This window comes from Ctenopharyngodon idella, chromosome 24, assembly GCF_019924925.1.
Source record: "Ctenopharyngodon idella isolate HZGC_01 chromosome 24, HZGC01, whole genome shotgun sequence".
In the NCBI taxonomy this organism is placed as follows: Eukaryota; Metazoa; Chordata; class Actinopteri; order Cypriniformes; family Xenocyprididae; genus Ctenopharyngodon; species Ctenopharyngodon idella.
The window spans coordinates 25,065,312-25,088,483 of NC_067243.1; the positions used below are offsets into that span (position 1 = coordinate 25,065,312).

Consider the following 23,172-nt stretch of genomic DNA (forward strand, 5'->3'; position numbering starts at 1 on the left):
TAAATTAAAAATTTGAGTTAATACAATGAAGGCGATTGGTTTAATCAACAGAAACTCTAAATATTATGTTATCTGAACCACATTAATTATCTAAGTTGTTTTGACAAAAGAAAAAATGTTATGATAACAAATCCTGAAAATATTTTTTACAGTGTGTGAAATTCATTCCGTTTTATATATATATATATATATATATATATATATATATATATATATATATATATATATGCATGTTTTCTGGAATTCCAAGCAGACGTTATATTTCTATACGAATTGTACATTATATACGTTTGTAACAAGATCAATCAGAAATCCTGTTCATTCATAGTCAGTTGTCTTTAAAAAAAGTTAGGAAACACTTTATTTTAGGCTCTTTTAACTAGTTGCTTATTAGCATGCATATTACTAGAATATTAGCTATTTATTTGTACTTATTAAGGACATATTGATGCCTTGTTCTGCATGACCTTATTCTACATTCTTAATCCTACCCAATACCTAAACTTAAAAACTACCTTACTAACTATTAATAAGCAGTAAATAAGGAGTTTATTGAGGGAAAAGTTGTAGTTAATAGTTTATATGTGTTCCCTATACTAAAGTGTTACCAAAAGTTATCACCCCAATATTAAATGACAAGTGTTTTTTTTTTTTGTTTTTTTTTTTTATAAGGGCCTTGGGATCCCTCTGTCCCCTGCAAGAACATAAGCATTTAAACTGTGACTGGTATCAGGTGTCACATGACAGAAAATGCTTTCAAATTTTAATCCAGTCAGAGCATGGCATGTGCTCTTGCACTTCACTGTGGTTTGGTAATGTGAAAGCAGTTGATCTGTTTAGAGAGCAAATGTGTGCCAAGTGTCCAAGTAAAACATCATGTAGCTTAAACATCACATAGTCACATAATAGGAATCAATTTTGTTTTATTTGTTAAAAAATAAATAAAATACAATGTAGCATGTAGCAGATTGTGTGTGTCAAGATTGGTTACTTTGTCTTGTCATGTTCTAGAGGGTTCTCTAACTAATTATAAATGTCTTGAGTTGCGATATTTGGCAAAGATTGTTTTCTCCAATGTGTATTTTGGGCCGTCCTCTCTGTGCAGAGCAATGACCAGACAAAGTGACTCAGCATGGCAGATTTAGATGAACACTTCTGACTTACGGACACATCAGTGACACACCAAATGATTAACCTGCATTTCACATGGTCATTAAAATCTGTTTTGTAACCCAAAATTCCAGTGACAATAAAATATTATCTTGTAAGAGACAATAAAATAATGGCCCAGTTTCACAGACAGGGCTTAGCCTAAGTCAGGATTAGGCCTTAGTTCAATTAGGGCATTTAAGTAGCTTTTATAAATGTTCACTAGAAAAAAACATTACTGGTGTGCACCTTTTTGAGACAAAACAATGGTGCTGACATATTTTAAGATATGTCAGTACAAGTTGCTTTCTGTTATAACAACTCAAACATGCATTTTAGTCTAGGACTAGCTTAAGCCTTGTCTGTGAAACCAGGGGGAATAAGACCAGGGCTCCCCATCTCTCCCCACAAATCTGTTTCCATTAATCAATATTTTTGGGTTGCTTTGACAGCGCAGCTCTCTTTACCACAGCATCTCAATTGGCTTCAGGTAAAGACTCAAGACAACACACATTTTCTTCTTTTTCAGCCATTCTTTAGTTGTTGATTGCTTGTTGGCTTTGGATCATTATCGTGTTGCATCTCTAAAGCTTGAAGTCATGGACTGCTGTCTTAGCATTTTCCTGTAAAATGTCTTTATACACTTTTGAATTCATTGTTCCTTCAGTGATTGTGAAGTCTCTAGACCCTGAGGCAGCAAAGCAGCTCTTAACCATGATGCTCCTTCCGCTGTGTTTCACATTTGGGATGAGGTTTTGGTGTTGGTGCAGTGTTCTTTTTCCTCAACTGTCCACAAAACATTTTCTCAGGTGTTTTGTGGGATATCCAGGATGTCTTGGCCAAACATATGAGATATGCTAGGCAGCAGCGGTTTCCTATGTGTTGTCCTTTCACAATCAAAATGAACAAAGAATTCTGCAGTTTGTGGAGTCTTTTTCTGTTATCTTTGAGTTCTTTCTCACCTCTTTCAGGATTGCTCTTTGTGTTCTTAGAGTAGAGCAAAGATCGCAGGATGCCTGCTTACTTTTTCCAATGTGCCTTGTCAATGAACACTCAATGTCTTCAATAAAATTCTGAAAAGTACTGTTTGTTGGTTATTAGTTTAGTCAGATTGCGTTAATCTATAATTGTTACTTAGATGAAGACCAGACCACATTTTATTAGCAACCTAATGCAGAAATGCATTAAAGGGTTCACAAACACATTCTTGCCAATGTAATTTAGAGATGGTTCATAAGTAGCTCTTTCTTTTTGAGGAAAAAAAAACACTTCCTAACATTTGCTGGTCTCATCTGGTTTCAGTTGGTCTTCCAGCTTGATGAGATTGAACTTCACAATTTGCCTTCTTATGCCTGACCTAATGTTCCAACAGAAGTATAAAAGAAGAGTCTGAGTCAACATACCTGGCAGCATGAATTCCTGGCTTGAATTTAATATGACAATTTATGACACTGTGGATCCATGCATATAAAAAGATCAGTGTAGTGTGCAGTGTCATCCAAGAAGTCTCGTATTTCTTTTGAACCTTAAACACATGATGAATGTGATACCTCACGTTCTAACAATTCTGGTGTTCTTTTTTTGGAAGATCCCAAAGGAATTATAAAAGAGAGTTACATTTTATATTTTCAGTATCATACAAATATATTTTTAAAGCACAATAGTCAAATGAGGTGTTTCTAGAAAGTGTTCTAGATTTTTTTTACTAGAGTTAGAGATCTCTATTTGCTGCTGGAAAATCCTGACTTTAAAACAATTCATAGAATGTTCTGTAGTGCAGTTTTAATTCTTGAATGTGAAGCAATGAGATTTTCAAGAAACATCACAGAACTTACAGTTCATGAGATGTTGGTTTATTGTGGTATAAAGTTCTTTAACCGCAGCAATTTTCCATGCAATATTTCAACCACTAAAGTAATTCACAAACAATCTTCCATGTTTGTCACAAATACTCTGATTACCCAAAAGCTCTGAAAGACTTGATTTTAGGACAGAAACATGAATAGTCTTCTCTAACACTAGTGTTGCACCCCTTCATTAAAAAATCCCTGCATTGTGTCACTTTAAGAGATTATCCAGGCTGTTTAACTCCACTTTTAGACATACACTCGCAAACTTCCCTAAGCACTTTCCCTCAGAGGAAACTCCACTTTATACTGTGTATATATATATATATATATATATATATGGTCTGTCTGAATACTCTGATTGCCTAGTATATATATATATATATATATATATATTTATATATATACACAGTTGCAAGAAAAAGTATGTGAACCACTTGCAGAATCTGTGAAAATGTTAATAATTTTAACAAAATAAGAGAGATAATACAAAATGCATGTTATTTTTTATTTAGTACTGTCCTGAGTAAGATATTTAATGCTGGAAAACTGAAGAATCTGCAGGACCTGGAGATTTTTTTCTGAAGAACAGAGCTCAGTTTAACTGCTCAGAATAAACAAGGGACTCATGAATCAGCTATTTTTTTGTCTTATGGATTATATGTTAACATCTTTTATGTAAAATATCTTACTCAGGACAGTACTAAATAAAAAATAACATGCATTTTGTATGATCTCTCTTATTTTGTTAAAATTTTGCACATTTTCACAGATTCTGCAAGTGGTTCACATACTTTTTCTTGCAACTGTATATATATATATATATATATATATATATATGTGTGTGTGTGTGTGTGTGTGTGTGTGTGTGTGTATACAATGCTTGAGCCAGATCTTAAAGATCATAAAATATGAAAATTCATTGTAAAATATTAATACATTAAAAATATCTAAACACAGAGCAAAATACAAATGATTGAAATTACAAACCATATTTATTGTGTGAAAATGATTTACATAATTTTTTACACAGATTATACTGTTCCTTAGTTGAGGCATAATACCACTATCAACAATTTTGTGCAACAAGTGCAAAAATAGGATTACATTTAGGATACAAAATGAAAGTAGCCTTAACTGTTGACCTTTTTTTCTGAAGTTTGTGATATATGAAAAAAAAGATATTATTTATATGAAAATCACAGGAGAACTGGACATTGATGGTGTGCAAGTAAAATGTGCAATTATGAAAAGTGTGTTTAAAGAGTTTATTTCTTTAAAGTGTTCACAGCGCCAAAAGTGCCCATATTTGTAGAAACACACATAAATGTTTTGAAAGGATGGAACGTTATTCAATTTGTCTGTCTTTATCAAATCTAGAGATACAGTGGAATTCAGTTCATGTTAATTTAACACCATATTAATCACCATTAAACCTGATGATTCATCTACTGTATATTACTATTCAAAGTATACAAATATTCTAGAAATTTTACACATTTAAATACAACTGTTTTGGTACCACTGTGACAACAGAATACTACTACTACTACTAATTATAATAATTCCATTTGTTGCTAGGCTTTGATAATCTCAGCTGACCTTTGGCTGACTCACACAAGAACATCTCGGTTACTATTGTAACCTCCGTTCCCTGAGGGAGGGAATGAGACGTGGTGTCAATGACTGACATTAGGGGTTGCACTTAGGAACACCTCTGATATTTTGAGAAACGGCCAATGAGAATTGGCAAGAAGAATTTGCATGCCGCTCCCCTGGACATACATGTTTAAAAGGGAGACGGCGTGTATCACTCATTCAGATTTGTGCTGAGGAGCCGAGATATTGTCACGCCCATTTCAGTGGGCAGTTTAACATTTTGCCAGGAGGGACACCATGTCTTGTTCCCTCCATCAGGGAACGGAGGATACAATAGTAACCGAGACGTTCCCTATCTCTCAGTCACTTCAACACTGAACTGACTTCAGCTGAACAACATCATTTTCCTGTTATCACTGTAAAGTTGCTTTGAAATAATCTGTATTGTATAAAGGGCTATATAAATAAAGGTGACTTGATTTGACGTGGTGTTGATGACTGACACTAGGGGTCCCCCCGGGGAAAACGACACAACATCTGAACTGTGTTACGAGTATTTGGCGGTGCAGATGTCGGCAAGCCCCGCGTGCTGGGTAACAAGAGCACTCATAACATTGTCACCTACCCAACGTCCTTCGTACCACATGGGGGCAGAGAGGACAGTACTTACCATGGGGATAGGTAGCTTTAGCCGGTCTTTTGTCCTTTTCTCTTTTTTTTGTAAATAAAAGCTCACAGCTGTGCAGACCAGAATCAGCACTGGGGAAGTGCTCTTTCTCCACCAGAGTTAGCACTGGGGAAGCACTCTTTCTCCTAGACAGGAGAAAGAAAATGACAAAGACCACATCCTGCCCTAAGAGAGGTTAGTATGTGGAGAATACATCACATGGACTTACAACCAGGAAGTACCATACGTGGAAAGAGGTTCCTGTGGTAGATCTTACCTGAAAAGGAAGGAACTACTACAAATGCAGTGACTGGCGGCAGAGACAAAGGGGAAGACACAGGTTTACCATAAGGGAAACCATATCGTGGACAATACATCATATGGGATTACCATCAGCGAATCACTACATATGGAGCACCTAGCCCAAGTATACGGGCTGACCTGAAAGGGCATGCATCACGAGTACTGGGCCTGACATCAAATTCCTCTGCTGAATTTGACTGCCAAGTGTACTGAGGGAAAACTCACATCCAGGGTTCATTAGTCAAGGCAACTCACATGGACAAATAAGTGCATGTTATCACCTCAGGGAGGGGAAAGGCATTGTGTGCAAGTGGTACACCCTGCCTGTTGTCCGTTACTTACCCGTTAGTACCCAATAGCACACGGGACGAGACTGGCTCAACCCAGAGATTAAAAAATCTTGTGAAGGTATTGGGTGTCACCCAGCCTGCTGCTCTACAGATGTCTGTTAGAGAGGCGCAGTTTGCTAAAGAAATGCATATTTGCAAAGGCCCCGGGGCCAATTGTGTTCCAACACATCTGAAACCTCCGCAGGGCCAGCAATGTCGCTAGCACCTTGAGGCAGCTGATGTGCCACTGCAGTCGAGGTCCTGTCCAGGAGCCCGACGCTGCGTGCCCATTGCACACAGCTTCCCAGCCAGACTGTTGTGACCACAACATGCCTGGACACTTGTTCTAGGGGAACCCCCGCCCGTAGAAATGCAAGGTCTGTCCAAGGCCTGAGTAAGCAACGACAAATTGGCATGATGGCCACGTGATGTGTGCCGCTGCATAATGCCCATCTTGGGACACGAGTCTGTAGCCAATGCTGAAGTGGTCTCATATGCATCAACCCGAGCACCGTAACCGCTGCCGAGGACGCCATATGCCACAGGAGCCTCTGAGAGTTTCACAAAAGAAACCACCTTGTGAGATGGGGTTTTCAAGAAAACTGACTTTGTCGACCTCCCTCATCTCAGCAACTACCATCTCAGCGACTACCATGGTGGACATCGTCTGGCCAAGAGCCTGTGCCTTGACCTTCATTGCTCAGAGAGCGCAGTTCCTGCATCAGTCCGGCTCAGAACTACCCTTGTGCAGCTCTTTGCTTTGGCAGAGCTTTGGCCTTATGGACCTGCAGGATGGAGGTGGCCTGTCCAGTAGCACTGTAAGCCTTTGCCATTAGAGATGAAGTGAACTTACAGGCCCTGGATGGGAGTCTGGGAGGATTCCGCCAGGTGGCGGCGTTTTGTGGAGATAAATGCATAGCAACCACGTGCTCCACCTGTGGAACGTCCGTATACCCCGTAGCCATCCCACCGTCGAGGATAGTGAGGGTGGAAGAGCTTGTGAAGTGGGACCGGGCAATGAAAGGTGCCCTCCATGACTTCATCAGCTCTACATGCACTTCTGGGAAGAAAGGTACTGAGGCTGTAAGTCCCGCTCTGAACTCAGATACCATTCATTCAGCCACAAGCACTTGGGACAGGACAGAGGATTCAGCTCCAGACTGATGCTCGTGACAGCCTGGGAAAGCATGGCTGCCAACTCTGCATCAGACTCGGATTGAGCTACTGCATCAAAGGTGGAAGTCCAGCCGAGTCCTATCGATAGTTTGTTCTCATCCGGAGCCCCAAATGAGAAATCTGATTTCATATTTGGGGCTCCGGATGAGGACAAACTATCGATATGACTTGGCAGGACTTCCACCTTCGGTGCGGTAGCTCAATAGCTCAAAGTCTTCTGGAAGCTCCACCGGGCACAACGTGCAAGACGAGGAATGGGAGGCCCGTGCAGATTGACCTAGTGGAAACGCTCCCATTGCATCTTGCATCGTCGTCAGCGCTAACCACCAAAAGCTCTTTTAAAGGAAACTGATCTTTCAGGCTTGCTGAAGCACCAAGGAGAACTTTCTCTACACTTATCTGTGCACTTTCCACTAGAAAGACCACTGCAATGTGTCGTCACAACAGCAATTTGCTTCCTTTCCAGAGGATGAATGGATTGAGCTTGTGTATAGATGAGACTCACTCGGCTTCGAAGAACAAATCCGAATGAGTTATGCATGCTGTCTTCCTTTTATATCCGTATGTCCAGGGGAGTGGCAAGAAAACTCCATTCGCCAATTCTCATTGGCCTTATATTAAAGTATCAGAGGTGTTTGGGGTTCCCAAGTGCGACCCCTAGTGTCAGTCATCGACACCATGTCGAAGTTACTGACAGATAAGGAACCAGAGATATTAATGGCCCATAAGTCTATAAATCAGGATGATCACCGTAAGAGACCACACATGATCTACAATGTCATCCGACTATCAATTCAATCATAATACTTAAAGTCTGACTTAGATTTTTAGTTTTCATATAAATTTTATATAAATTATATTCTATCTTTATAAAACAAAGGGTTTGAACAATCAAGGTCATTGATAGGAAAAGTAAAAATATATGAACTTTCTTGATAATAAGGCTTTAATTACAGAGTTCCAAACAGGTCAGGTCAGATTTGACAAAATTTGATAATCTGCTCAAAATAATGTAATTCTGTTTCAAGGTGATGAAAAGTGATTTCAAATTACTTTAGAAAAGATTAAAGTTAAAGTTTAATTGACTGGAAAAGGTCAGAGTTATGACCCTCTATGAATGGCCATCCGTAGAATCCTATAGAAACTGAATTTGGTCCGTGCATCAATGATCCAAAAGCACATGAGTAAATTTACTGGCTCAGACAACTCAAACAACCCGACATCAGTTTCATTAAAATCCTGTGGCCTGACATCTCATTACTGAAGTGGTTTCTCTAGGCTGTTGAATTAGTTACTAAATATCAGTGACCTTGAGAGTTTACACGAAATGCATGCCGCAGTTAAATGATGTGCATTGTTTGTTGACTAATGATGTTCAGTTCACAATTTAGGGGGCATACATGCAGAAATCCAGATTTTTTTTCCAGAACTGTATATGGACATTTTGTTGTAATAACACATTCTTCTTATCAATGTACAAATCTAAATACAATTATCTATATGGCACTATATAGCATTGCCTCATGCGGTAACATGCATAAAATTATAAAAAGAACAGATTGTAGCAGTTATTGTAAACCAATAGAATTAAGTAAAAATTCATAAAATAATATATATAAGGTATAAAATAACTATTTTAAGTATTTAAGTATGTCATTCATTTCCAATTCAGACCTCCTTAACAGTGCTTGTATTGGCCTGTTACAATTAATATATTTCTTGCACTTCATCTCGTATTAGGAAGAATTCATCAATGTAGACTTATCATTATATTAAATCTATTTAAGCCTACAACACAACACAATCAGTAGCTAAATGGTGAATAAATCAAAAACATCATTAAAACTTTTGCTAAACTAATATAAAGTACATGTGAAATATAGGAAAAATGTAACAGAGAATATAACAGAGGTGAGCAGTTGCTGCTTTTAAATTTTACCAAGAGCAGTCATGTGCGATCCAGAACAGGCTGAAAAAAGGGATCTGTAGTCGGAATTTTTGTCTTGGTTATTATTGCAAAAAGACAAAAGGACACACACACAAAAAACAAAACTCCAGATGTTATTGTAGAGGCTGTGATGAGCGCTGATCATATTGATGTTTGTGGTTGTCATCATGGGAGAACACAGGTAAGAAAAAAGTAATTGGCATGTTAATAATCTGGCACAAAATAAATCACAATTCTCATAGATCAGGCTGACTATTACACTAAAGTGTTTCCTGCAGTCAAAGCAAGATTATTTGTTATAATAAACTGTCAATAAATAAATAACAATATGACATTGTCTAATTTAGTCAGGTCATTAGAAAGCATAAAGTTTGTTTTTACAAAACATATCATAAAGAACACCATAAAGACCAAAATTTAGTTTAATGTTACCTTTTGTTCTTTATACGATATAGTTCAGACCGGCAGCAACAAATCAATGGTTTTTATGAGCATCATTCCTAGAAAGAAATAGAGAAACCGGGTGATGATGACATCTATCTTGGTATGGAGCTAGAATTATGACAATACTATTTGAATTTGAATTGTGTAAATTTGAATTATAGACAAGTGTAATTTAATAAAATTGAATATTATGTGGCATTTTACATAGATCTGAATTTGATTTTTTAAAACTTGAATTTTAAACATTTGACAAACAAATTGATTAAAAAATTGAACACAACTGAAATGTTTTCATGGCAGAATTTTATAGACATGTATTTTCAAACAGCAGAGAAACTGAGATCCTCTACTCTTCCCTGTGGATGGCCTCTGACCTACTTTCTGTATCATCTGAATTTTTGCGCTTTGAATTTACAATATTGAATTTGATGTTCTGAATTACTTCTTTTTTCTGAATTTCTTTCTTTTATCTTGAAAACTTGAAGCTGTATTTTTAAAAACTGGATATTTGCAGTCTAAAATTTCAGAAGGAAAAATCTGCTGTTTAAAAAAAACATCTATAAAATTCTGCCATGAAAACATTTCAGTTGTGTTTAATTTCAAATGTTTAATATTCAAGTTTTAAAAAATCAAATTCAGATCTATGTAAAATGCCACATAATATTCCATTTTATTCAATTACACTTGTCTATAATTCAAATTTACACAATTCAAATTCAAAGTATTGTCATAATTCTAGCTCCATATCTTGGAAAGAAAATTACATGAAGACTGAGATCAAAAGTAATGACTGAATGAATAGTACACTATATTGAATATAGACTGGATTGTAATATTAAATCATACACATGTATTTATTTATTTATTGGTTTATTCATTCATTTTTTATTTGTATAATACAGATGATCAATACAGTTCTCCAGCCATGCTAAAACACAAAGTATATAAATAGCTATGCTGTGTATCTCATTTTGTAGAATATACATCTGGGATTCAATATTGATGATTTTGCACTATTCTATAGGTCAATAATGAAATTTGTGGCACCGATCATGTGAACTCAAAAGGTTCCTTTTTTCCACTGAAAAACATTAGATGTGTCCCACTTTATATTAGGTTTCTTTAACTACAGTGTACTTACATAAAAATAAGTACAATGTATTTATTGTGATGACGTTTTATTACAAAACACTTGTGCTGCTATTGAGGTGGGACACGGGTAAGGTTAGGGACAGGTTTGGTGGTATGGGTAGGTTTAAGGGTGGGTTAAGGTGTAAGGGATGGGTCAACAGTGTAATTAGGGCCCAAGCACCGATGGTGTGAATTGCTTGGTCAATTATTCTTCTTCTCCGAAATGAATTGCATTTTTGAGGGCCTAAACATGCTCGAAAACTCATGAAAATTTGCACACGCATCAGAAGCGGTGAAAATTTATATCTGATATTAGGTGTGGCAAAATGGCTCGATAGCACCACCTACAAAATTTCAATTAAGTGCCCTTCGCGCTGCGTTTCACGTACAAGTATGAAATTCGGTAGACACATGTAACAGCCCAGTACCTAAAGAAAAAATCCCTGGGTGCAAAATCTGAAAACCCAACAGGAAGTGAGATATTTAGAATTTTCTCTGCAAAAGTTCTTCAGTTTTTGCCATTTCCAGATGTACTTTAACGAGCTCCTCCTAGAGATTTTATCAGATCAATATCATATTTGGTCAGTCTAATCTAAAGGCCTTTGCGACGTTAAATTGCGAAGATCTTTACTTTTCACTGAAGGGAGTGTCTGTGACGGCCTGACAAAATTCGATGTTTCGCCATGAAACAGGAAGTTGTTGTAACTCGGGTATATAATGTCTGATCTGCCCCAAACTTCACGTTTCCTGAACTGAGAGAGAGATTTTATCAGATCAATATCATATTTGGTCAGTCTAATCTTAAGGCCTTAGCGATGTTAAATTGCAAAAATCTTTAGTTTTCGTTGAACAGCATGTCCGTGGCGGCCTGACAAAATCTGATGTTTCACCATGAAAGAGGAAGCTGTCGTAACTCAGGCATACAATGTTTGATCTGCCCCAAACTTTACATGTTTGAGAACAGTCCTGCATGACAATATTCAGTTATAGTAATAGCGCCACCCACTGGCAATAGGAAGTGATGTGTTTAACACTGTGATGCACTACTAGCAACATACTAAATTATGCAATTTTCCTAAACCCACCGGGAGTGGTGGCATGGGTGCCCTTTCATCGCTGCTTGCAGATTTAATTATAGATGTAATTACAGAAATTATTACAGATGTAATTACATGCAAGTATTTTTTATGTATGTACACAGTAAGTGCATTGTATCAAATGATTAATTTAAATGTTAGTACATAGTTGTTAAAGACACCTAATATAAAGTGGGACCCAAGATGCTCTTTGGTATGTGCTCAAATCACGCTGAATCATCAGGTTTTGTCCATGCCAGCTAAATATGGAAGCCAAAGGGCAAAGGTGTCCTTGACCTTAATGTTTAATCATGTAGTGCACAGAGTTTGATAACATGTGAAATGGATTTCAAAATAGCAGAAAAAACAGGTGAAGTCATCAGCCTATTGGTGAGTGATGATTAGGAATAACGATCTTCCTTCTTTTACTGTCATTTGGTGGGCACACAATCATGTCTAAATAAACATGCCCTGGAAGGTCTGTTTTCTTTGCACCTGTCACATCCCACCGCTAATGTTTCATTGAAATCATCACTTGCTGATACATTACTAATGATTTCACTCAATCTCTGACACACAACCTCAAAACTATCTGACCTGCCCTATGAAGAAGAATGAGACTCTCTTTAATTTGGATAGCTGGCCCTCTTTAAATACAAAAGTATTGAACAAAATTAATTGTATAAAGGGTTAGGGTTTAGTTTAAATTAATATTTAATTCAATGTAGAAACTAAAAGAATTTGTCAGTCAAAAACAGTGCAATTATGAATGTGTTTAAAAAAAGTTTATTTTTTAAAGTGTCCACAGCGCTAAAAGTGCCCATATTTGTAGAAACACATATAAATGTTTTGAAAGGATGGAACGTTATTCGGTTTGTCTGCCTTCATCAAATGTAGAGATACAGTGGAATTCAATTTACTGTTAATTTAACAACATATTAATCACCATTAAACCTGATGGTTCATCTATATTACTATTCAAAGTATAATAATATCCCAGATTATAAATGTATAATCAAAAACTTACATTCAGATATTATTCAGATGTTATTTTCAGGTATACTGATGTGTGTGTATATATATATATATATATATATATATATATATATATATATACACACACACACACACAAAATATAATTTAGAAATTAAAATAATTTTAAATGAATATTTATGTGTATATTTATGTAGAACTATAAGTTGTTATATAAAATGTCATATATACATACATACAGTGGGTACGGAAAGTATTCAGACCCCCTTAAATTTTTCACTCTTTGTTATATTGCAGCCATTTGCTAAAATCATTTGTTCATTTTTTTCCTCATTAATGTACACACAGCACCCCATATTGACAGAAAAACACAGAATTGTTGACATTTTTGCAGATTTATTAAAAAAGAAAAACTGAAATATCACATGGTCCTAAGTATTCAGACCCTTTGCTCAGTATTTAGTAGAAGCACCCTTTTGATCTAATACAGCCATGAGTTTTTTTGGGAAAGATGCAACAAGTTTTTCACACCTGGATTTGGGGATCCTCTGCCATTCCTCCTTGCAGATCCTCTCCAGTTCTGTCAGGTTGGATGGTAAACGTTGGTGGACAGCCATTTTTAGGTCTCTCCAGAGATGCTCAATTGGGTTTAAGTCAGGGCTCTGGCTGGGCCATTCAAGAACAGTCACAGAGTTGTTGTGAAGCCACTCCTTCATTATTTTAGCTTTGTGCTTAGGGTCATTGTCTTGTTAGAAGGTAAACCTTCGGCCCAGTCTGAGGTCCTGAGCACTCTGGAGAAGGTTTTCGTCCAGGATATCACTGTACTTGGCCGCATTCATCTTTCTCTCGATTGAAACCAGTCGTCCTGTCCCTGCAGCTGAAAAACACCCCCACAGCATGATGCTGCCACCACCATGCTTCACTGTTGGGACTGTATTGGACAGGTGATGAGCAGTGCCTGGTTTTCTCCACACATACCGCTTAGAATTAAGGCCAAAAAGTTCTATCTTGGTCTCATCAGACCAGAGAATCTTATTTCTCACCATCTTGGAGTCCTTCAGGTGTTTTTTCATGTGTCTTGCACTAAGGAGAGGCTTCCGTTGGGCCACTCTGCCATAAAGCCCCGACTGGTGGAGGGCTGCAGTGATGGTTGACTTTCTACAACTTTCTTCCATCTCCCGACTGCATCTCTGGAGCTCAGCCACAGTGATCTTTGGGTTCTTCTTCACCTCTCTCACCAAGGCTCTTCTCCCCCGATAGCTCAGTTTGGCCGGACGGCCAGCTTTAGGAAGGGTTCTGGTCGTCCCAAACGTCTTCCATTTAAGGATTACGGAGGCCACTGTGCTCTTAGGAACCTTAAGTGCAGCAGAAATGTTTTTGTAACCTTGGCCTTAGCCACAATTCTGTCTCTGAGCTCTTCAGGCAGTTCCTTTGACCTCATGATTCTCATTTGCTCTGACATGCACTGTGAGCTGTAAGGTCTTATATAGACAGGTGTGTGGCTTTCATAATCAAGTCCAATCAGTATAATCAAACACAGCTGGACTCAAATGAAGGTGTAGAACCATCTCAAGGATGATCAGAAGAAATGGACAGCACCTGAGTTAAATATATGAGTGTCACAGCAAAGGGTCTGAATACTTAGGACCATGTGATATTTCAGTTTTTCTTTTTTAATAAATCTGCAAAAATGTCAACAATTCTGTGTTTTTCTGTCAATATGAGGTGCTGTGTGTACATTAACGAGGAAAAAAATGAACTTAAATGATTTTAGCAAATGGCTACAATATAACAAAGAGTGAAAAATTTAAGGGGGTCTGAATACTTTCCGTACCCACTGTATATCTATCTATCTATCTATCTATCTATATATAAATATATATATATATATAATTATGGGTGTAACGGTACACAAACATGACGGTTTGGTACGTACCTCGGTATTAAAGTCACGGTTCGGTACAGCAAGGGGGAGAAAACTAAACATAAAATTTTTTTTTCTTCTTTTTTATTAAACAGTGGTTTATTGACCAAATTGTGTCTCTCTCTCTTTAAATAAATTTAATTATAATTAACATCTTCTTAAGGATAAAAAAATATGTACAGCTAGCCCTCTCTTGCACATTACTATAATATTAAAGGTTACAATTAACAACAGAGCCCAAACTATTAAATTCAGTTGTTATTTATTTTTAGATATAATAATCAACACTAAAAAAAAAAAAAAAAAAAAAAAAAAAACAAGGCAGGTTTTGCATTAATTTACAGTTACTATCATAACTTGTTTCTATGACTATTTTATTTAAACATATATGAAATAGTTAAGACATTAACAGGTAAAGTAAATATAACAAAGATATAAGCTAATATAGTGCACATATTTAGTGAAATGCTCCCTATAGAGTTAATTTCTCTAGTGAAATAACATGCTGTGGACACTGATTGACTTTCCTGAGGTAAATGTAATGCTATGTGAGATATTATTCTCAAGCTGTTTTATTGATGTATTTCAGCGGTTGAAACAATGGTTGAGAGATTCTAGATCACCTGTTCTTCTTTTTCTTTGCTTTTTTCCTGTTTTGGCGGTTAGCAAACAGCGTTGCATTACCGCGCACGCCCCCTTCTCAATTGGAGTGTGGATCGCCTGACTGTATTCGTCATCTAACTACATGAGCCGAACTGTGACAGCCATACCGTACGGTTCGGGATGAATACATGTACCGTTACACCCCTAATATATACATATATATATATATATATATATATATATATATATATATATATTCACCTACATTTATATAATCAGTATACCTCTTTCACGTCAGCAGCCCTCTCCAGCTCTTCCCTGCAGCGCAGTAACTCTAGCTCCAGTTCAGCTCGCTCCTTCTGACTGGTCTCATACATTTCCCGCAGATTTTGTAGTTCATTCTTTAGTCCATCACACTAACAGACACAATTAAGCAAAATGTAGAGAACATATTCTTAAGAAAAACTTTAATATTTGAAAAACGGATATCAGAGTGTTTACCTCTTGCTGCACGTGTGTGGCCTTCTCTTCTGTCTGTTTGAGTTGATCTCTCAGTGAGAGGATCTCTGAAAAACCTCCTGTCCAGCTGGTGGGGGTGATAGGTTTGCCATCAAACGATATATTCTTCTGGATACCTGCATCCACCAACCTGCAGTTGGAGCCCATCTGATTCACGCTCATATAAGATCCTCCTGTTTCTGTCTCTGTTCCACACTCTTCTGTTTCTTCCTGTTCTTCTTTAAGAGATATGTAGGAACTGCCTGAACTGCGACATAACAGCCAAAACAAGAGGCATAAATACGGGAGAAAAATGTCTAGTGAAAAATGGTAGGCTAGTGAAACTTGTTCAAGTTGACATGAAACGGAAATCTTCCCTATTGTGATGTATATCCAAGTGAACCAGCCTCTGGAATGAGAAAAAAATGTAGGGCGGGACTTGATTTTGTCCTTGGGAATTGATTGGATTGTAGGAAGTTAAGTGTTGAAGGCAGATCTGAATAAGTCGTTCTCACTGCAGAGCCAAATGACATCCAGCTTTGGATGTAATGGGTGGAGTTATGTTTAGGGATGTGGTTATGGGTAGAGTTAGGGTGTGGTTGGACTGTCTAGCTCCACCCATTACATCCAGTAAGGAGCTGGACATCAAGCTCCACCCATTGGCTCTGCAGTGAGCAGCTTCTCTGTCTTCCCGAAAGCATCTTTAGCCAACTATGGTCGCAAGTTATGTCATTATCATTACCTTTAAAAGCAGCTTCTCAAAGTGCTGTACACAATATAAGCAAAACAACTGAAAAAAGTAAAAATAATGAAAGTAAAAATGAGAAAAAATAATAATAATAATAATAAACTTCAACAAGCAAACGCAAGTTTAAAATATGTTGTTTTTTTTTAAAGCTTTTTAACAGTTATAGTGCCACCTATGGTCCAATCTTCATAAAAGATAGAGTCATATGCTGCATGTGCTCACTTAATTTTATGAAGTTCTGAGTTTTTGTTTAGGATTTATAGGCTTTTGAGTATATTCTGCCATGCCCATTTTCTAAATGACCCTGTTATCGCAACCCAAAGGGTAAAGTTCAACTTTTTTTTTTTTTGATAATTATTGATCTAGAGAGTCCAGGGAATTGTCCTGCACTGATTTTATTCCGATCGGGTGAAAAACCTAGGATTAGTTCGCAAAAGTTTCCAGATATTCATGAATAATTAATGAACAATGTGATTGACAGCATTGGTTCCCATTCAGTCGGTCACGTTCGACGTACGTCGGACAGACCGACGAATAGGAATCTCGCTAGAGAGGCCAATCTACTTCGAGTGTAACTACAACGAGCCAATGCACATTGGCATGCAATCATATGCATCAGCTGCTCGCCTCGCAGCGCGGGTATATAACGAGCAGTAGGTGCGTTGCATCTTCAGCTTTTCGCTTCGGAGCCGAACGGTGTTTGTTCCTGTTCTCTGCAAGCAAGTGTCTGCTAGAAGACGAGTCAAGCTTTTTGGTTGAACTTCTCTTTTTTTTTCGAGTGCGGGCGAACAGCACAGCAGCGGGGTCGAAGTCCTCTTTTTATTTTCTGTTTTTTGTTTCGTTTGCCATTATAGAGCAAATAGCTGTTTTGACAGCGTCAGAAGGCTGTTCTCACGGCCGGTACGGTGCGCTTCGAGCGCTGAAAGCCGTTTTTACGGCTGGTAAGAGTGAGCGCCTTCAAAGAGAGAAAGAGCACACGACAGGCTACACACAATCCCTGTCTGTGTTGCGGCGGCCGTTCCCCTGCGTGCTTCAGCACTCTAAAAGAGTAAAGTCCCTAAAAGAGCTTACACAAATAGAGCTTGCGTCTTTTTAAAGATGACATTCTATTTGTGTGTTTCTGGATGCGGTCGTTTCCTGTCCTCACTGACGGCCACGATCACTGTTTCACATGTCTGGGCGCGTGCTGAAACGATGTTCGTGGGTGGTTCATGTTTTCGTATGAGAACATGATCACGTCGACACGCCGGTCGTGACTCTTCTTTCTCCGGGAAGCTTGAGTCCCCTCTGTTGTTGGCCAGCTGCCGCTTGTGTGTAAAAGCACAACCGCGGGTCTGCCCGACACTCTGGGAGACCGCGGAGATCAGCGAGAGCAAACCTCTCGCTCCTCTGCGTGTCGTGTGCCGTCGAGCTGTCGGGCTGCAGCGCGGGTTGTCACGGCAACCCAGCGCTCGCTCGGCGCTCTAGATGCGCGGTCTCCTTGCCTAATCTCCATTGTAGCGCCCTCTCTGGTGCACCAGAAGAGGTCTACTTTGGTGAAATGGCTTGGGTGTCTTGAGGTTGAGGGGTTCCTTCGGGGAACCAACCCCCTAGGGCCCCTCCCTCTAGCGCATTACATGCTGTGCAGCTTCTGGATTGGATTGCTGGTCCTTTTCATAGGGGAACCTAGCATTCCATTTAGGGCTCCAGCTGAGGGTCAGATGTCGATTGCAGCATCGGAGAGAGGGCTGTTATGCTCTGGAAATGAGGGTGACGCTGCCCACTGTAATGGTGTGTGCTTATGCTGACTCAGATTCAGAGTTTACAGCCATGCTTTCCCGGGTGTTCCGGATGTGCATGAAAAACTTGGCAGTATGGAGCTATATTGGTGCCATAAATATGGAATGCCAAAAGTGCCAAAATCTGCATAAGTTTTTACTCTCTCACTACCCTTATGGGTGGGGTGGCTGTTCACAGACCACAACCACCCTGCATGTGAGGCCAAGGCACTCTTTATGCATGAGGGTAGTTCTGAGCCGGGGTTGAGCTGCGCTTGTTGACTAACCGTGATCAAAGTCACAGCGCAGGCCTTCGGCCAGACGATGTCCACCTCAGTGGTCCAGAAGCGCCCCCCTGGCTTACCTTGCTGAGGTGCAAGAGGTCGTCAAGCTAAACGCTTTCTCGACACTCCCATCTCACAAGGTGGCCTTTTCGGTGACACTGTCGGGGACTGAGCCCAGCAGTTCTCCTCAGTTAGTGGCAGACCGGGGTGCCTCCCCCGACAAACCATTGAGTTCCTCGTGGGCCCTCAGTCTGCTCGTCGCCAAGGGTGTCGTCCCCTGCAGAATAAAAAAAAAAAAAAAAACCTCCGGCCCAGTCTGCTCTACTGTGTCCGCTGCAGGAAGATGACACCTCCCGTCTCTGCTACTGTTTAAGTGGTTAGTGAAAAATCACCCCTGAGACGGGTGACCCAGAGATGGGTGGGGCTACTCTCCCCCCCCGGAGGAGGGCCGGGTGGTAAATCCTGTTGGTTGGGTTTCTGTTCTCCTGCTGGTCCAACAGCCAGCGGTACCCAAATTTTCAAAAAGAGAGCAGTTCCTCCATCTCTGGGTCTGAAGAGGGCTTGGAGAGCAGTGGGAGGAGAAAAGCCTCACCACTCTCATCCCCCTCTTCCTTCGCCAGAGGGCAGCAGCGTGCAGTCGAGAAGGCAGCAAAGCCTCTCCTGCGCCCCCTGCCCAACCGTGGAACCAGGTAGGTGTTACACAGCACACTCTGACCCCGCTTCGGGCTGCCTCGCAGAGAGAGCGCCCCGAGTTGTGTCCCTGTGTTCCACCTCGCTGCCTCACTGCGGGTACGCCTGCGGTCCCTTTGATCCCGCCTGTACAGTCTCTGAGAGCCTGGTTAGCGCTCCCCAGTCCGTCTCGCTGGCTCATTCGGACCATCGGGCTCGGCTATGCGATTTCAGTTCGCCCGGCGTCCCCCCCCAAGTTCAGGGGTGTCCACCTCACTGCAGTGAAGGCTGTCGATGCCCATGTCTTGCGTGCGGAGATCGCGGTCCTACTGGCGAAGGACGCGATAGAGCCGGTCCCTCCAGCCGATATGAGGTCAGGGTTCTACAGTCCCTACTTCATTGTACCCAAGAAAAGCGGTGGGTTACGACCGATCCTGGATCTGCGAGTTTTGAATCGGAGCCTTCACAAGCTACCGTTCAAAATGCTCACGCAGAAATGCATTTTCGAGTGCATCCGTCCCCAGGATTGGTTTGCAGCGATCGACCTGAAGGACGCGTACTTTCATGTTCGATTCTTCCGCGACACAGGCCATTCCTGCGTTTTTGCGTTCGAAGGTCGAGCATATCCGTACAGAGTCTTACCCTTCGGGCTGGCCCTGTCTCCCCGCGTCTTCATGAAGGTCGTGGAGGGAGCCCTTGTTCCCATGAGAGAACAGGGTGTTCGCGTCCTTAACTATCTCGACGACTGGCTCATTCTGGCACAGTCCCGGGATCAGTGGTGCGAACACAGGGATTTGGTGCTCAGACACCTCAGCCAGTTGGGTCTTCAGGTCAACTGGGAAAAGAGCAAACTCGCCCCGGTGCAGAGGATCTCTTTTCTCAGTATGGAGTTGGATTCGGTCAAACAGATAGCACGCCTCACAGAGGAACGTGCTCAGTCGGTGTTGAACTGCCTGAATATGTTCAACGGCAGGACAGCGGTTCCACTGAAATTTTTTCAGAGGCTCCTGGGGCATATGGCAGCCGCAGCGGCAGTAACCCCGCTCGGTCTGCTTCATATGAGACCGCTTCAACACTGGCTCCACGGCCGGGTCCCGAGATGGGCGTGGCAACGCGGCACGTTCCGGGTGGCAATCACTCAGGAGTGCCGCCAAACCTTCAGTCTGTGGTCGGACCCCTTGTTTCTTCGGGCTGGAGTACCCCTAGAGCAGGTGTCCTGGCATGCTGTGGTATTCACGGATGCCTCTGCCACGGGCTGGGGTGCCACGTACAACGGGCATGCAGTGTCAGGGGTTGGACGGGCCCCCATCTGCATTGGCACATCAACTGCCTCGAGTTGCTAGCGGTACGCCTTGCTCTGAGCCGCCTCAAAGGGCCACTACGGGGCAATCATGTACTGGTCCGGACGGACAACACTGCGACCGTTGCGTACATCAACCGTCAAGGTGGTCTACACTCCCGTCGCATGTCGCAACTCGCCCGCCATCTCCTCCTCTGGAGTCAGAAGCATCTGAGGTCGCTTCGTGCCATTCATATTCCCGGTGTGCTCAACCGTGTGGCCGACGAGCTTTCACGAGCTGCGCTGCCAGGAGAGTGGCGACTCCACCCCCAGGTGGTCCAGCTGATTTGGAGAGAGTTCGGAGAGGCTCAGGTAGACCTGTTTGCCTCACCAGAAACCTCCCATTGCCGGTTGTTTTACTCCCTGTCCGGGGGAACACTCGGAACAGACGCACTGGCGCACAGCTGGCCCCGGGGCCTTCGCAAATATGCGTTTCCCCCAGTGAGCCTACTTGCACAGACCCTGTGCAAAGTCAGGGAGGACGAGGAGCAGGTTCTGCTAGTTGCGCCCTATTGGCCCAACCGGACCTGGTTCCTAGAACTCTCACTCCTCGCGACAGCCCCTCCCTGGCCCATTCCTCTGAGGAAGGACCTTCTTTCTCAGAGACGGGGCACTCTCTGGCACCCGCGTCCAGACCTCTGGAAACTACATGTCTGGTCCCTGGACGGGACGCGGAGGTTCTAGGTGACTTACCCCCCGAGGTACTTAACACCATCGCTTCGGCATGTGCTCCGTCTACGAGACGGGCTTACGCCTTGAAGTGGAACCTGTTCGTCGAGTGGTATTCTTCTCATCGAGAGGACCCCCGAAGATGCTCGATCGGTGTCGTGCTTTCCTTCTTGCAGCAGGGGTTGGAGCGTAGGCTGTCCCCCTCCACCCTCAAAGTCCATACTGCTGCTATCTCCGCATATCATGACCACATAGATGGCAAATCTGTTGGTCAGCACGACCTGGTCGTCAGGTTCCTTAGGGGGGCAAGGCGGTTAAATCCTCCTCGTCCTCCCTCCATACCCTCTTGGGACCTTGCTCTGGTGCTGAGAGCACTTCAGATTTCTCCCTTTGAGCCCTTGCAATCAGCAGACTTAAAGATTCTGTCTATGAAGACTTTGCTGCTGGTTGCATTGGCCTCCATCAAGAGGGTAGGGGACCTGCAGTCTTTTTCGGTCGACGAATCGTGCCTGGAGTTCGGGCCGGGTGACGGCCATGTGGTACTGAGACCCCGGCCTGGCTATGTGCCCAAGGTTCCTACCACTCCCTTCAGGGACCAGGTAGTGAGCCTGCAAGCGCTGCCCTCGGAGGAGGCAGACCCAGCCCTGGCTTTGCTCTGTCCAGTTCGCGCTTTGCGACTGTACATAGACAGAACTCAAAGCTTCAGGACCTCAGACCAGCTCTTTGTCTGTTACGGAGGCCAGCAGAAGGGAAAGGCTGTCTCCAAGCAGAGGATGGCCCACTGGATAGTGGAGGCCATCGCCCTGGCTTACCAAGCTCAGGGCATGCCCTGCCCGCTCAGGTTGCATGCGCACTCCACGAGAGGCGTCGCATCTTCCTGGGCGCTGGCTCGTGGCGCCTCGCTAACAGACATCTGTAGAGCTGCGGGCTGGGCGACACCTAACACGTTCGCTAGATTCTATAGCCTTCGTGTCGAGCCGGTCTCCTCCCGTGTTCTCACCTCAGGTCAGAGGCACGGAGAGGCCCCGGCTTAGTGTCGGCTTGCTGCGCTTACATGTGCTTTTTTCTCCAGAGAGTCCCTACAAGGCAGACCCTGTTGAGTCCTCCGATCTCCCTTCGGCAGCCGACGTGGCGGAGCGTCTGGCGCTAGGCCTATACTCCGTTGTATCCTTGAGAACCGGGTTTAGGCTGGGTACCATATGTGTGACCCTACTGGGATCCCATATGTCTAGTTCCACGGTTGCTCCTAAACGAAGCCCGTGTCTTTCCCTCTGGGAGAACCCACCTCTCATCGAGTTGGAGTCACCCCAGTTCTTCCATATGTAGTACAGCCTACGGGTTAGTCCATATGTACTTTGCCACTTAACTCCTTCGGGAAGGATGTGGCTTCCGCAGCGTTCCTTTCCCAGCGGAAGGGTACGCTTTCCCAGCGTTATCCAATAGTCTCACTGAATGGGTTTTGGGGAACAGCAGTGATGGACTCTCTCTGTGTTAGCCCTGTCCCACCGTCCGTAGGCAGCGGGGTTCAGGTGGCTTACAACAGAGCGCTGGAAGAGGGCAGCCCCTGTGGCGCTTTGGTAGGGATTCCTATTCGTCGGTCTGTCCGACGTACGTCGAACGTGACCGACTGAATGGGAACGTCTCGGTTACAAAGGTAACCCTCGTTCCCTGAAGGAGGGAACGGAGACGTACGTCCCGTCGCCACAGTCGCTGTACCCCGCTGATGCTGCCGCCTATCTGGTTCGGCTCCTCAGCGAAAACCTGAAGATGCAACGCACCTACTGCTCGTTATATACCCGCGCTGCGAGGCGAGCAGCTGATGCATATGATTGCATGCCAATGTGCATTGGCTCGTTGTAGTTACACTCGAAGTAGATTGGCCTCTCTAGCGAGATTCCTATTCGTCGGTCTGTCCGACGTACGTCTCCGTTCCCTCCTTCAGGGAACGAGGGTTACCTTTGTAACCGAGACGTTCTTGAGGCAAAGTTGTTCAGCATGAGGAGATCTATCAAATGATA

The 23,172-nt window shown here is 42.2% G+C and overlaps 1 protein-coding gene across 1 annotated transcript in view; it reads right to left on the reverse strand.

Annotated features, from left to right (window-relative positions):
- Positions 1 to 3,972: 3,972 nt before the first annotated feature.
- Positions 3,973 to 23,172, reverse strand: part of ccdc136b (coiled-coil domain containing 136b) — a 46,867-nt gene continuing 27,667 nt past the window's right edge. Inside the window, exons 8-11 of the mRNA XM_051884306.1 lie at positions 15,692 to 15,956; positions 15,475 to 15,606; positions 9,451 to 9,518; positions 3,973 to 9,155 (exon numbers count right to left, since the gene is read on the reverse strand). Coding sequence (XP_051740266.1) covers positions 9,513 to 9,518; positions 15,475 to 15,606; positions 15,692 to 15,956 — 403 coding nt within the window. The 3' untranslated portion in view covers positions 3,973 to 9,155; positions 9,451 to 9,512. The remainder of the gene's footprint in view (positions 9,156 to 9,450; positions 9,519 to 15,474; positions 15,607 to 15,691; positions 15,957 to 23,172) is intronic.